The 14,536-nt window shown below is 39.5% G+C and overlaps 1 protein-coding gene across 1 annotated transcript; it reads left to right on the top strand.

Moving 5' to 3' along the window:
- The first annotated feature begins 12,864 nt into the window (after positions 1–12,864).
- Positions 12,865–13,437, top strand: LOC138894294 (uncharacterized). Its single transcript, XM_070178981.1, has one exon. It carries the CDS (start codon positions 12,865–12,867, stop codon positions 13,435–13,437), a length of 573 nt encoding a protein of 190 aa, XP_070035082.1.
- The last annotated feature ends 1,099 nt before the right edge of the window (positions 13,438–14,536 follow it).

Here is a 14,536-nt window from a genome sequence, read left to right as displayed (position 1 = left end):
TATAGCACTCATGGAACCTTTACAGAAACAAAGTTTACTTCAAAACTACAGGAGAAGGTTGGGCTTGGAAATAGCACTATCAAATATCAATGGGAAGATATGGCTATTTATTGATGCAGCAGTAGAGTGGGAACTGCTGAATGACACTGACCAACAACTCACAATCAGGATATATCATCAAGATATTGGGAAGCACATTATGATGACCTTTGTGTATGCTAAATGTTCATCACAAGATAGATTAGAATTGTAGGATAACCTATACTACCTTGCTGCTGATATAGAATTACCTTGGGTTGTTAGAGGGGATTTCAATGTGATTCTTAATGAGGAAGAGAAAATTGGAGGCCTGCCTGTACATCCACCAGAGTTTGAGGAATTTGCATATTGTGTTAACTCTTCTGGTTTATTTGACACTAGGTACAAAGGAAGTCCTTTCACATAGTGGAATGGAAGATCAAATGCAGAGCGCATATTTAAGAGGCTTGATATGATTTTTGTCAATCAACCTTTCCAGACTCTACTCCCAAATATTGAGGTCGAGCACCTAATAAGAATTGGATCTGACCATGCTCCATTGCTAATGAACTGTAGGAAAGACACTATGCAGTTTGTTAAACCTTTTAAGTTTCTTAATTTATGGAGTACTCACAACACCTTCAATGATGTGGCACAACAGAATTGGGTGGCAGATTTTATTGGTGACCCATTTCTAATGTTCAAACAGAAATTGAAGAGAGTGAAAATTGCTCTATCCCATTGGAGCAAACTGACATTTGTTGACATCTTCAAATAGCTAGCAATTTGGGAAGACATTGTCAGGATTATGAGATGCTATTTGAAGAAGAACCAACAATCAAGCAGAATTGAAGAAGTATCTTAGCATTGAGGAGCGGTTTTGAAAACAGAAAGAATGCATGAATTGGTTTGCTGAAGGTAATAGGAACATAAAGTTTTTTCACAACCATGTGAATGGCAAGAGACAGAACCTGCAACTCAAAAGGATTCAAAATGTATATGGTCTTTGGTTGGAATCACAGAACCTTATGTCTGAGGCTACAGTAGATGTTTTCCAAAACCAGTTCACACGAGATGGGGATCCTACCAGCTTTGACTTATTTAGCAATGTACCCACCATGTTATCCATAGATCAAAATATGGAGCTGTGCAGATTCCCTACAATTGAAGAGGTGAATGGATTAGTTTTTGCATTATCTGGAGATAGTGCCAGTGGACCTGATGGTTTTACCGGATTATTTTACCAAACTTGCTGGGACATTGTTGGGGAGGACATCTTCAACATGATAGAACAGTTTTATTTAGGTGCATCACTACAAAATCAATTACACACACTAACCTGGTACTGCTACTAAAGAAATCATAGGTCCAAACATTTTCAGATTTAAGACCTATAAGTTTAAGCAGCTTTATCAACAAGGTCATTTCTAGGGTCATGCATGATAGACTGGAAAACATACCGCCCTCATTGATCTCCACTAACCAGTCTAGATTTGTGAAGGGAAGGAGTATATTTGAAAATATTTTGCTCACACAAGAAATAGTTTCTAATATAAGACTGATAGGAAAACCTGCTAATGTGGTGATTAAGCTTGACATGGCAAAAGTATATGATAGGGTATCATGGAAGTATCTTCTTCAGGTACTAAGAAAAATGGGGTTTGCTGAACACTACATACACATGATCTAGAATTTACTAGCAAACAATTGGTGTTCAATCCTAGTGAATGGTCAAGCCACTGGATTTTTCAAGTCAACAAGAGGGGTTAAGCAGGGAGATCCCCTATCTCTAGCTCTGTTTATACTATATGCTGAGGTTCTGAAAAGATCAATGAACAAATTGTTTGAGGGCAAGAGGTTCCTTGGGTATGGGATACCTGAATGGACTGATCCATTCACTTATTTGGCATATGCTGATGATATAATCATTTGGCATATGCTGATGATACAATCATCTTTGCTTCTGTTGATACATATTCTTTGGGTAAGATTGTTGAAGTGCTCAGACAATATGAACAAACATCAGGCCAACTGATCAATAAATCAAAGAGCTCATACTACATGCACAACAATGTAGCAGGCCACATATTTCAAAATGTGGGCTCAATCACTGGATTTCAGAGAGGTAAGTTCCCTTTAACTTACCTGGGATCTCCAATATTCTACACAAGGAGAAGAAAATAATGTTACAATGATTTAACTCAGAAAGTTAAAGCCAAACTACATTCCTGGAAAGGTAAACTACTGTCTTTTGGAGGCAAGGCCACTCTTATATCCAGTGTCCTCCATAACTTACCTACACACATCCTATCGGTTCTAGATCCCCCTAACAACATCATTGAACACTTGCATAAGATATTTGCTAGGTTCTACTGGAGTACAAAAAAAGAGGGAAGGAGCAGACATTGGTCAAAATGGCAGAATCTTTGTCTTCCCAAAGAGACGAGGGGCTAGGTTTTAGATCATTATTTGATATTTCTAAAGCGCTCTTTGCCAAACTATGGTGGAAGTTCAGAACATCAAAATCATTGTGGTCCAACTTCATGTGAAATAAGTATTGCAAAAAAGAACTGCCTACAACTGTATAGTTCAAGCAAAGTTCACATGTTTGGAGGAAAATGTTAGAGGCAAGAGAGGGTGTAGAACATGAAATCTTATGGGAAATGACAAAGGGCTCTACAAATGTTTGGCATGAGAACTGGACTGGTCTGGGCTCACTGTATCATGTAGTTCCACCTCACTTCAACATCAATGAAGAACTACAGGAAGTAGTACAACTGAGAGATAAAGATAGATGGAGCGACCAGACTTTAAACCAAAACTTCCCTGAAGACATTGCTCACCATATAAAACATGAGGTGTATTTTGATACATCTACAGACTCCTGGGACACTCCTAAATGGATGCCTACACCATCAAGAAAGATTACATTAAGCAATGCTTGAAAATTACTAAGGCATAGGCACACACCAAATCATGAATACAAGCCGCTATGGACAAAAGGATTACCCTTCAAGATATCCTTCATCTTATGGAGACTGTGGAAAGGGAAAGTGCCAACAGATGATATATGTAGAAGATGGGGTTACTTAGTTGTCTCCAAGTGTTGGTGTTGTACACCCACGCAATAGGAAACACTTAAGCACATCTTCCTTACAAGTACTATTGCCAGAAGACTATGGATACTGTTCTCACAAGCTGCAGGACTGCTTGTCAATCTGGTTCAACTTCATCAAGTTATCATAGCATGGTGGAGATCCGATTACTATCCTAAACTCAGACCATTGTATCAAGCAGCCCCAGGAATTATAAGTTGGGAACTATGGAAAAGGAGGAACACACTGAAGTATGGATGAGATCCAGTCTCTTTTAACAGACTGGCATATGAGGTGAACAGATATTTGCACTACCTGACAAGGACTAGGTATCCTTGGATGCCTAATATACCACTACACTAGCTTGATATGGTTACTTTTTTTGAAGGCTATATGCCTTATGTTGTCACAAAAAAAGTACAATGGCAACTATCTGATGACAGATAGTTCAAATGCAATACTGATGGCGCTTCCAGAGGGAACCCAGGGCCAAGCTCATACAATTTCTGTGTAAGAAATGATGCATGAGATGTATTGATTGGAAGGGCAGAAGAGATAGGGGTGACAACCAATATCATAACTGAGGCTAGGGAAATTGTGGAAGGACTTTCCTATTGTGTACAAATGCAATTGTATCCTCTCATAATTGAGACAGATTCACTAGTGATGAAGAAAATAATTGAAGGTTCCTGAGGGGTGCCTCGGAATATAGGGAAGGAACTAAATAAGATCAATCAGATGAAGGAGAACTTCAATGTGATGTTTCAACATATTCTAAGGGAGGGCAACAAAGTGGCAGATTATTTGGCTAACATTGTTTTTTCTGGTGCAGGTGCAATAACATTCTAATCATTTCAATAATTTCCTAATGCAGGCAAGACACTTATTAATCAAGACAAGGCATAAATTCCAAACCTTAGAGTTAGGACTGTAAGAAGAAGACCTCCAGATATCAGAGCTTCACCCTGAATACAAAAATTGCAAAAGATATCTTCATTTTGGATTACTCCTACCTAGTTTCAATTTCATGTACTGCTATGACCAAGCTATTACTCAGTGCATCCAGGTTACTTCACCAATTCCATCGCATGGAAACATGCACAGACATTAGGTGTTTGGGTATTGTATGGCATCATCACCACAAAGTATCAATTATGCAAGTTAATAATGTTACACCAGGGTGAAATAAACTACACACATACGATCAGCTGGATGATCAAGTGGAGAAACAATTCTAAAATTATGAGAAAGGTGTTTTCACAGGTTTGTCCTCAAAGATTCATCCATGGAAATTTGGGCTTACATAAACTTATTGGGCTATTATTCTGGACAACTACCATTCTATATGAGAATGTGCCATTCTCCAGTGGTATTAGCATTCATAATGCTCATTCTGGGAATGATACATACCCATATGAGAAGTTAGCATCTTGTAAATCCCAAGACTTTAGTGCAATAGCTTCAGCAACCATAGTAATTTACACACAGTCAGGAAACACCCAGTTTTTGTTACTCTTTACGTCTACTGTATCACCAACAACTAAAGAGCTCAGGTTCAACCAACATACTTTTAGCAAGTACTTCATGGTGTTGTTTAGCTATTGTGTATTCATAGATGACATCTTTTTGGGAATGCAAGCACTAGCGCCTGGTGAGAGCTTTTTGGGTGCTACATGGAGTGTTTTGCAATTGTTATCTGAAATCACAATCTATGATATCAGCTGGACACCTTTGAGTGCAGAGTTTGTAATACTAAGATAACAATCTTTTATTGCTCATTTTGTACTAGTTAGTTGTGCCAAATTAGTTTCGTACTTTTCTTTTGATGGGATACTTTGTAACAATTTACGCCTTTTTGGGATTTATTATATATAATCACTACTAGGTGAACAACCTAGTAGTATATTTGATTAAAAAAAGGTCAACCGAATTTAATAATTAAACATAAAAATCAATATGAAACCTAAATAATAATATGTACTATTTAATTTTAATTATCGAAATACTATTTCAAATTCAAAAAAGATATAAGAATTTAATAGATCTTGACTTATGAATATGGAAGAACAAAGAGATTGGTGCATTGCAGTAACACTTGATAAGAAAGTGATCAAACAACCCATTAATTAAAGTTAATAAAAATGGAGCACTTCATATTTTATTAAATATTATATCCTATAAGAGAATCCCAATTATTTCTAGATATATTTTAAAGAAAAGTCTACATAAAATCTTAAAAGTATATATAAAATTTATATATTTATATGTCGGTTTTGTTCGAATTTTTTTACTCAACACCAAACCAAATCAAACCAAAACTAATCGAATTTTTTAATCGATTCGGTTTGACTTTTCGGTTTGGTACGGTTTTCTAGTTTATTTTTTACACCCATAATTTTAAGCTCAAACACGAATAAAGTGCAGTCATTATAGTAAAAAATGTAACAAAAACATGGGTTCCTAGCCTTAAATTAACACCTCACGCTTAAAACCATTGCTCGTCCTCAAGCAATCAAAGTACACTTCAAACAGAGATAACTTATTTTTCAAATAATATTCCTAACTATTCATGCCAAGAATATTTAAAGCAGACTAACCACCCTTTCATAACAACTCAACTTCAAGACTCAACTCAAAAGCAACATGTATTTTTCAAAAGCTGTTCACTTACTCTAACATGGAGGCCAAAGATATTACTTTTTCGTCGCAATCATGTGCCCTCACACCAACAATAGAGAGTAGTTCCACACACAATAAATTTCAAGAACAATTAGGAACTCAAAAATAAAAATAATTCACTCACTCTTATAAATAAAATTCATGTGCCACAGAAGACATATCATAGGCTTGTCGTAGTGTAATACTCTATTACTTTGAGCTCATTCAGTCAAGGATCAAGTAAGACTTAATTTGGTTGTACTGTAGGTTACGAGACGGGTATGATATATTTAGATAATAGTGACTACACCTCCCTAAGCACTTTTAGTATATTTACTTTAACAATTCAAACCTCACACGTGTGTTGAACCACACACCACCCTTAATAAAATACTAGCAACATGCTCCTAATTCTTTAAGCACAAATAAAGTAAGATTTACCACTAGCAAGGAGTAATTATTTTTTTATCTAATAAGTACAAACACCAACTCTCTTTTTTCTTCTTTCTAAGTTTCGATTTTTTTTTCAAGCAGATTCTCTTTCTTTTTACTTTTATTTTCCTACAAGTGGCTCTCACTTTTTAAAAATAGTGCACATTTCTCCTTTTTCTGTAGTTCCACTCAAAAATCCAACTATACCTCCACTTAGATTTGAACAAGCTCATAATAATTTTAAGTGTTAATGAGAGGTGACATGTTTAAAATGATAGCCAATTCAAATAAAAGGGTTAGACTTGTAGTGTGGTTACCAAAACAATTGGATTACAGGTTCAACAGGGCTAACTAGGATACGTAATATTTGGTGGGTAAAAAGGCATATACCTGGCTCAACAAAAAAATACCTCTATCACTTTCTAAACTGAACAAGACTCCTAGTTCACTTTGCAAACACTCAGGGCAAGTTCTGGACATCAACTCACATACACAGAATATCACAAAAATCTCACACACACATTGGAACATAACTCACTCAGGAACCGATCTATCTTAACTTTCTAGTCAAAGAAGTTAAGCATAACTGAGATCAAATATTTTAAGGCACTTATACACGAGTCAAGAAATGAGCCTAAGTGTCACAACTCAGGCACTCAGCGCTCTCAAGGAATAACAAAGTCAAGACTAGTTATCTCTACTTAGCACAACGGCACAAGATTTTTTATTCTTACCAAAAGACAAACTAACTGCACCCTGTTCAAATAAAACCCTTGAAAAAAATTCACGGCAAACAGAAAAACCAAAAGGGAATTATTACACCATCTAAGAAAATAAAATAATAAAATAAAAGAAAAGACATATTTTTGGATTTTTAAATTTTTTGATTTATTTGTATTTAATTTTTTCTTTTCGACTTTAAATCCCTCAAGAAGACATTCAAAGAAATCCATCATCGGGCACAGCCAAAACTAAAAAATTACTAACTATTACATGCCACTAAAATTTTCAGTTAAGATAATTACATACCAAATTGTCTAAGAAAACAAGAAATAAATCAATCAACACCAAGTTGTTAAGTCAAAACAAATAAGTACAAACAAATAGGAGCACTTCCATCCCACACTTAAGATATTGCATTGTCCCCCATACAAAGCAATAGAAACAAGGATGAAAAGGTGACTCCCTGAGGCCCTATGCCTCATCATCATCTTTGAAGGTGCACAGACACTCCGCATCATCTAACGGCACAGAGTTCACATCCTCATCAGGTGGCAGCCCACCTCCCTCATCCAGACCCAGCAGGAGGGTCAATCACCAAAGTAACATCAAAGGCCTTAATAGGATGTGAGACAAGAATCACCCTATCATAGTGATACTCCTCATCGACGTAATGCATCTTCAGCAGCCGAGTGATCATACTCGGGTAAAACAGACGGCAAGCTCCAAAAGGGCTCACCCTAGCCATGTGCTCCAGCATAATCTTCCATAGAGCAAACTCTATATGGGTGAAGAAAGCATAGATCATACACACCTTCACCCTCGAAAAATCCATCTCACTAGCAGTAGGCATAATCTTGGCGTTGATCAAACGTAGAAGAACCTTGGTCGGATGATAAAATGTACCCTTCTTAATGTCCATGTGAATTCATTTGTGTCCCTCGACCAATTAGCAATAGTTGCTAGAGCGTTCGATTTGGTGATAGATAACTCAAGTTTTCCAAAAATAAAGCGGAGCACTTTGTCACTTTTCAGAGTTCGGTGGCCAAGACATAGATTGATTATCTACTCCTTAGCAAGTCCGATAAAGATATTTGCATGGACTTCAAGGTCATTCTGAGTGAGAACCTCATGACCCAACATAGGCTCTAGGTCATGGACCTTGAGATCACGAGGAAGAAGAGGAAGAGGGTTGTGTATGGTCATCCTAAGATCAAGAGGAGATCCTTGACTGAGGACAAAGCCCAGGAGTTGAGGGTTAAGCTGTTGGATTGTAACAACCCGGCCGATCATTTTGAGTATTATAGCTCGGTTCTCCCATTTATTGCATATTATATGTTTGTTTGTTGTTATGTGACTTGCCGTGGTGGTTGGATTGGTTTCGGATATATTTCGGAATGAATTTGGACACTTAGTCCCAAGGTTGAAAACCTAAGTTCAAAGAGTTGACCAGATATTGACTTAAATGTAAATGACTCCGGAATGGAGTTTTGATGGTTCTGATAGCTTTATATGATAAATTTGGACTTAGGGTGTGCCCGGATATTGATTTGGAGGTCCGTAGGTGATTTTGGGCTTGAATTGGCGAAAGTTGGAAAAGTTGAAGTTTGGAGAGTTGAGAAGTTTGAACGAGAATTGACTTTATGGTTACTGGGCTAATATTTTGGTTTTGGAAGTTGGAATAGGTCCCTTGTGTCTTTTATGACTTGTTTGCAAAATTTGGGGTCAATCGGAGTTGGTTTGATAGGTTTCGGCATCTAATGTAGAAGTTAAAAATTTATTAGTTTTATTAGGCTTGAATCGGGGTACGATTCATGTTTTTGATGTTGTTTGATGTGATTTAAGGTCTCGATTAAGTTTGTATCGTATTTTAGGACTTGTTGGTATGTTCGGATGGGGTCCTTGGGGCCTCGGTTGTGATTCGAATCATGTTCGGCTTCATTTGGCTTTGTGGGATTGATGATTTTTTTTAGTCTGGTTTCCTTCATCGCGTTCGTGGAAAGGGAGCCGCGATCACGTAGAGTAGTTTCTGGCAGATGGAAATTTTACTCTTTGCGTTCACAAAGTATGGGTAGTGATTGCTGTGTTTGAGGAGAGTGTGAATCGCGAACGTGAGAGGTGGACCGCGTTCGCGAAGAAGGAATGGAGGGTGGCCTAGAGCCACGCGTGTTTTCTTCGCGATCGCCTGAGGAGGTCCGCGATCGCATAACTTCAAGTCCATGTGCATCGCGTTCGCGCTTGGAGTTCTGCATTCGTGAAGGATTAATTTTTTCAGTTTGCATTTTTGTGCTTCGTGATCACGAAGAAGAAAGCACTGGGCAGATTATATATTTTCAAAAACGAGGGTTAGAGTATTATTTCACATTTGGACTTTGGGAACTCCGATTGAGGCGATTCTTGGAGAGATTTTCAAGGAATTGATTGGGGTAAGTGATTCAAACTCAGATTTGGTTGTTATACATGAATCTATTATTATTTGTACCATTTAATTAGTGTTTTGGGTTGGAAAATTTGGAAAAAACTGTAGAATCTTCATAAACTATAATTTAAAGATTTGAAGGTCGAGTTGAGATCGGAATTGAGTAATATTTGTATGGTTGGACTCGTTTTGAATAGGTGTTTGAATTTTGTTAATTTTGTCGGATTCTGAGACGTAAGCCCAGGGTTGACTTTTTGACTTTTGTTAAAGAACCCAGCTTTATCATATGGAATTGATTCATATAACTTGTGTTGATTGTATTAAGTTGTTTGTGGTTAGATTTGAGTCGTTCGGAGGGCGATTCACGAGGCAAGGGCTTGTTGGAGTAGGTATTTGTACGGTTTGATGTAAGTAACACTTCGAAACTTGATTCTGGAGGTATGAATCCCTGAAATACATGTTATGGGGTTGGTGTTGAGGTGACGCACATGCTAAGTGACGGGCATACGGGCATGCATCATGGTAATTATGACCCGATCGATTCCGTGGTATTGTGTAGTTATCAAACCCTGTTTCCATTGATGTGATCACTATGTATTAGAGTAATTGAGCTACAATTCATGTTAGAAAATCATGTTTAGGCTATATGCTTCTTCTGTTGGGACCCACTGTGGTCATTCTTGCTGTTGATTTATTTGCTTAATGGTAATTATGTACTCAGTCATATCCATCATTTGCATATCATATCTCAGTCTCAGTTGCTATTTATTGTTGCATCATGTATCATTGTTTGGGATGTTTGGCATGAGATTTGTGAGCCCGAGAGACTGGAGAGATTGATGACTGAGTTGGGGCCTGAGAGTCGTGTTGTGAGTGAGGTGTGGATCTGGCTGCACATCGCAGCAGGCCTTCTTGGCTTTATATATAATATTATTATTATGGATCGGGCTGCACGTCACAGCAGGCCTTATAGGCTTTATATATTATTATTATAGGATCATGGTGCACGTCGCAGCAGGCCATATTGGCTTTATATTAGAGCTTGGGCAGGATCCTTCCCTCCGGAGTCTGACATACCAGTAGTGAGAGCAAGTACTGTACAATGCTAAGTGATTGAGTGTGATGAGTGAGAGTTAAGACGGTTGGATTGAGTACTCTGAGAGTGCAAGTATGTGAGGTTATCATTGTGATGCATTACATGTGGCGAGCACATTTGACATGTAGATATAGAGATGTAACATTTCTCGTATCAGTCACACTTGGCATATTTTATCCGTGTTGAACTTAAATTGTTAAACTTGAAAGCGTGTCTACATTTCTATGTTGTGTACAAACTGATTATCAGATTTCTCTAAGTTATTACTGTCATTTTCCCTGCCATATATGTACTGTTATTACCTAGATTTGGACTTTACCTATTTGAGCTTGTCGCTGCTCTTAGCCCAAGGTTTGTCCTGTTACTTATTGAGTATATTAGGTCGGTTGTACTCATACTACACTCTGCACTTCGTGTACAGATCCAGGTACTTCTGGGCATGGTGGTTGCTTGATTTGGAGTACTTCCGGCTTGGAGACTTTTGGGGTAGCTACCTTAGCCGCAGACCTCGACTCTCCTTCTTTTTACTTTTATTTGGCACTATTCTATCTTTCCAAACAATTGTATTAGAAGTTTTGATTATATTGATAATTAGTAGTTCATGTACTCAGTGACACACGAATTTCGGGGAAATTTTATATATGAGTCGCAGTATTTCTTATCGACTATTTATGAGAGTTATTAGTCTTAAACATATTTCATCTTGTTTTCAATTTAAAAATGTATAGTTACTTGTGGTTGTCGGCTTGCATAGTACTATAATAGGCGCCATCACGACATGTTGAGTTTTCGGTCGTGACAAGTTGGTATTGGAGCGTAGGTTACATAGGCCTCATAAGTCATGAGCAGGTTTACTAGAGTCTTACGGATCGGTACAAAGACGTCTGTACTTATCTTCGAGAGGCTACCGAACCATTAGGATAACTTCACTTTCTTGTATTCTTGTCGTGCGGATTTGTTGATTTCGGAAACTAAACTTCTATTATTCTATTCTCTCACAGATGGTGAGGACACGTGCTACCGGATCGGGCGAACAGCTACCAGTACCACCAGCTAGGACCACAAGAGGCCGGACCGCGATAGAGGCCGGGATGCAGCTCGTACAATAGCTAGAGCAGCACCTGTAGACCCACCAGTTGCTCCAGCTAGGGAGCAGATTCCAGATGTGGTTGAGCCGGTGGGACCATCTCAAGCACTAACTATGCCCATTGTGATTACAGGCCTTCAGAAGGCTCTTGCCCAGATATTGACTGTATGTACTAGCCTTGCTCAGGAGGTTTCAGTTCCAGCCGTGCTAGCCACTTCTCAGGCCGGGGGAGGTGCTCAGACTTCTGCCGCCCGTACTCTAGAGTATGTGGTTCATGGGCTTCAGATACCGGGGGTACTACCAACCCAGCCGGCTGCAGCTGTTAGGCCTAGGTGGGTCCACCGATTAGAGATGAAGAGAAGAAGAGTCTAGAGAGGTTTGGGAGGCTCAGGCCTCCATCATTAAGTGAGGCTGATTCAAAGGATGCTTAGGATTTCATAAACTGATGCCAGTGGATTCTTCGCACGGCGGGTATTTTGGAGACTAGTGGAGTCTCATTTACTACTTTTCAGCTGTCCGGGCAGCCTTCAGATGGTGGGAGGCTTATGAGTTGAGCAGGCCAATCAGCACTGCACCACTTACATGGCACAAGTTCTCCATTATCTTCTTGGAAAAGTTTGTTCCACAGACCCACGGAGAGGAGTTGCGTAGTAAGTTTGAGCAGCTACGCCATGAGGGTGTGTCCATGACCCAGTATGAGATGAGATTTTTAGAATTAGCTCGTCATGCAATCTGGTTGGTTCCCACATAGAGGGAGAGGATTAGGAGATTCATTGATGGCCTCAACTATGGACTGCGCTTTGTCATGACTCGAGAGATTGCATCAGGTTCTAGGTTCGACGAGGTGGTTGATATTGCTAGGCGGCTAGAGCAAGTTTGTAGTCAAGAGTGTGAGGAGAGGGAGACCAATAGGCCTCATGGTTCGGTTGTTTCAGCGGTGTTTCTTCTGGAGGGAAATCCCACCACAGCAGGGATCATCCTTATATACCCGCTCAGATGACTTGTCCGGTTCATCGTGGTGTATTAGTTAGCCATGGTTCATACAGTGCTTATCCGGGTCAGTCATTTCTCAATGCCCTCCCAACTCAGAGTTCATCTCGTGCTCCATCAGTTTAGGGTTCATCTGCACCAGGTACTTCTAGTAGCTATTCTAGTTCTCAAGGTCGGATTCAATCTCCACCACCATTGACAAATCGGAGTTGCTACAAGTGTGGCGAGTTTGGACATGTGAGGAGGTATTGTCCTAGTTTCTTTGGAGTTCCAGTTCAGTAGAGAGGTCCGGTTATGACTTCCGCACCAGTTACTTCATCACTCACTCAGCCAGCTCGGGGTGGAGCTCATGCAGCTAGAGGTCTCCCTAGAGGATGCTTTCCCTGCCAGGCCAGAGTCAGTTGCTTCAAACGCAGTGATAACAGGAATTGTCTCAGTATGCCACAGGAATGCTTCTATATTAGTTCACTCTGGTTCTACTTATTCGTATGTATCATCATATATTGCTTGTTATCTGGATATGCCCCGTGAATCCTTAGTTTTACTTGTTCATGTATCTATGATGGTGGGTGATTCTATTATTGTGGACCGTGTGTATCTGTCGTGTGTGGTGACTATTAGGGGATTGGAGACTAGAGTTGATCTCTTATTTCTTAGCATGGTTGACTATGACGTGATTCTGGACATGGATTGGTTGTTCTCATATCATGTTATTCTGCATTGTCACGCTAAGACCGTGACGTTGGCGATGCCGGGGTTACCTAGGATCGAGTGGAGAGGTACTCTGGACTATGTTCCTAGTAGGGTGATTTCATATCTGAAGGTCCAACGGATGGTGGGGAAGGGGTATTTGTCATATTTGGCATTTGTGAGGGATATTTGTGCTGATACTTCTACCATTGATTCCTTTTCAGTAGTGTGAGATTTTTCGAATGTGTTTCCTGCAGACCTGTCGGGCATGACACCCGATAGGAACATTGATTTTGGTATTGACTTGGTGTTGAGCACTCTACCCATTCTCATTCCTATGTATCGTATGGCACCAGTAGAGCTGAAGGAATTGAAATAGCAGCTTTAGGAGCTTCTTGATAAGGGTTTCATTAGGCCTAGTGTGTCGCCTTGGGGTGCACCAGTTCTGTTTGTGAAGAAGAAAGATGGTACTATGCGGATGTGCAATGACTATAGGCAGTTGAACAGAGTTATAATTAAGAACAAGTATCCTTTTCTGCGCATTGATGATTTATTTGACCAGCTTCAGGGAGCAAGAGTGTTCTCTAAGATTGATTTAAGGTCGAGGTATCACCAGTTGAAGATTCAGGACTCGGATATTCTAAAGACGGCATTCATGACCCGTTATGGTCACTATGAGTTCTTTGTGATGTCTTATTAGCTGACCAACGCCCCAGCAGCATTCATGCATCTGATGAATAGTGTATTCCAGCCATATCTTGATTCGTTTGTCATAGTACTTATTGATGATATTCTGGTATACTCACATAGCCAGGAGGATCACGCACAGCATCTGAGGATTGTACTACAATAGTTGAGAGAGGAGAAGGTTTATGCTAAGTTCTCCAAGTGTGAGTTTTGGATCAGTTCGGTGGCGTTCTTGGGGCACATTGTGTCCAGTGAGGGGATTAAGGTAGATATGAAGACAATCGAGGCGGTACAGAGTTGGCCCAAACTGTCTTCAGCTACTGAGATTCAGAGTTTTCTTGGCTTGGCCGAATATTATCGTCGCTTCTTGGAGGGTTTTTCGTCCATTGCAGTGCCTTTGACCATGTTGACCTAGAAGGGTGCTCCATTCAGCTGGTTGGATGAGTGTGAGGAGAGCTTTCTAAAGCTCAAGACTGCCTTGACCACAGCTTCAGTTCTAGTTTTTCCTTCAGCATCGGGTTCTTATACAGTGTATTGTAATGCTTCTCGAATTGGTATTGGGTGTGTCTTGATGCAATAGGGTAGAGTGATTGCTTATGCTTCACGCCAGTTGAAGCATCATGAGAAGAACTACCCTGTTTATG

The sequence above is a fragment of the Nicotiana tomentosiformis genome, chromosome 6, assembly GCF_000390325.3.
Source record: "Nicotiana tomentosiformis chromosome 6, ASM39032v3, whole genome shotgun sequence".
In the NCBI taxonomy this organism is placed as follows: domain Eukaryota; kingdom Viridiplantae; phylum Streptophyta; class Magnoliopsida; order Solanales; family Solanaceae; genus Nicotiana; species Nicotiana tomentosiformis.
Note: the sequence above shows the minus strand (reverse complement) of the source record. Positions and strands in the feature narration are given on the sequence as shown.

Bases quoted from the DNA above. Each gene is read 5' to 3' on its own strand.
- LOC138894294 (XM_070178981.1), top strand. From the start codon at position 12,865: ATGCAGCTAGAGGTCTCCCTAGAGGATGCTTTCCCTGCCAGGCCAGAG.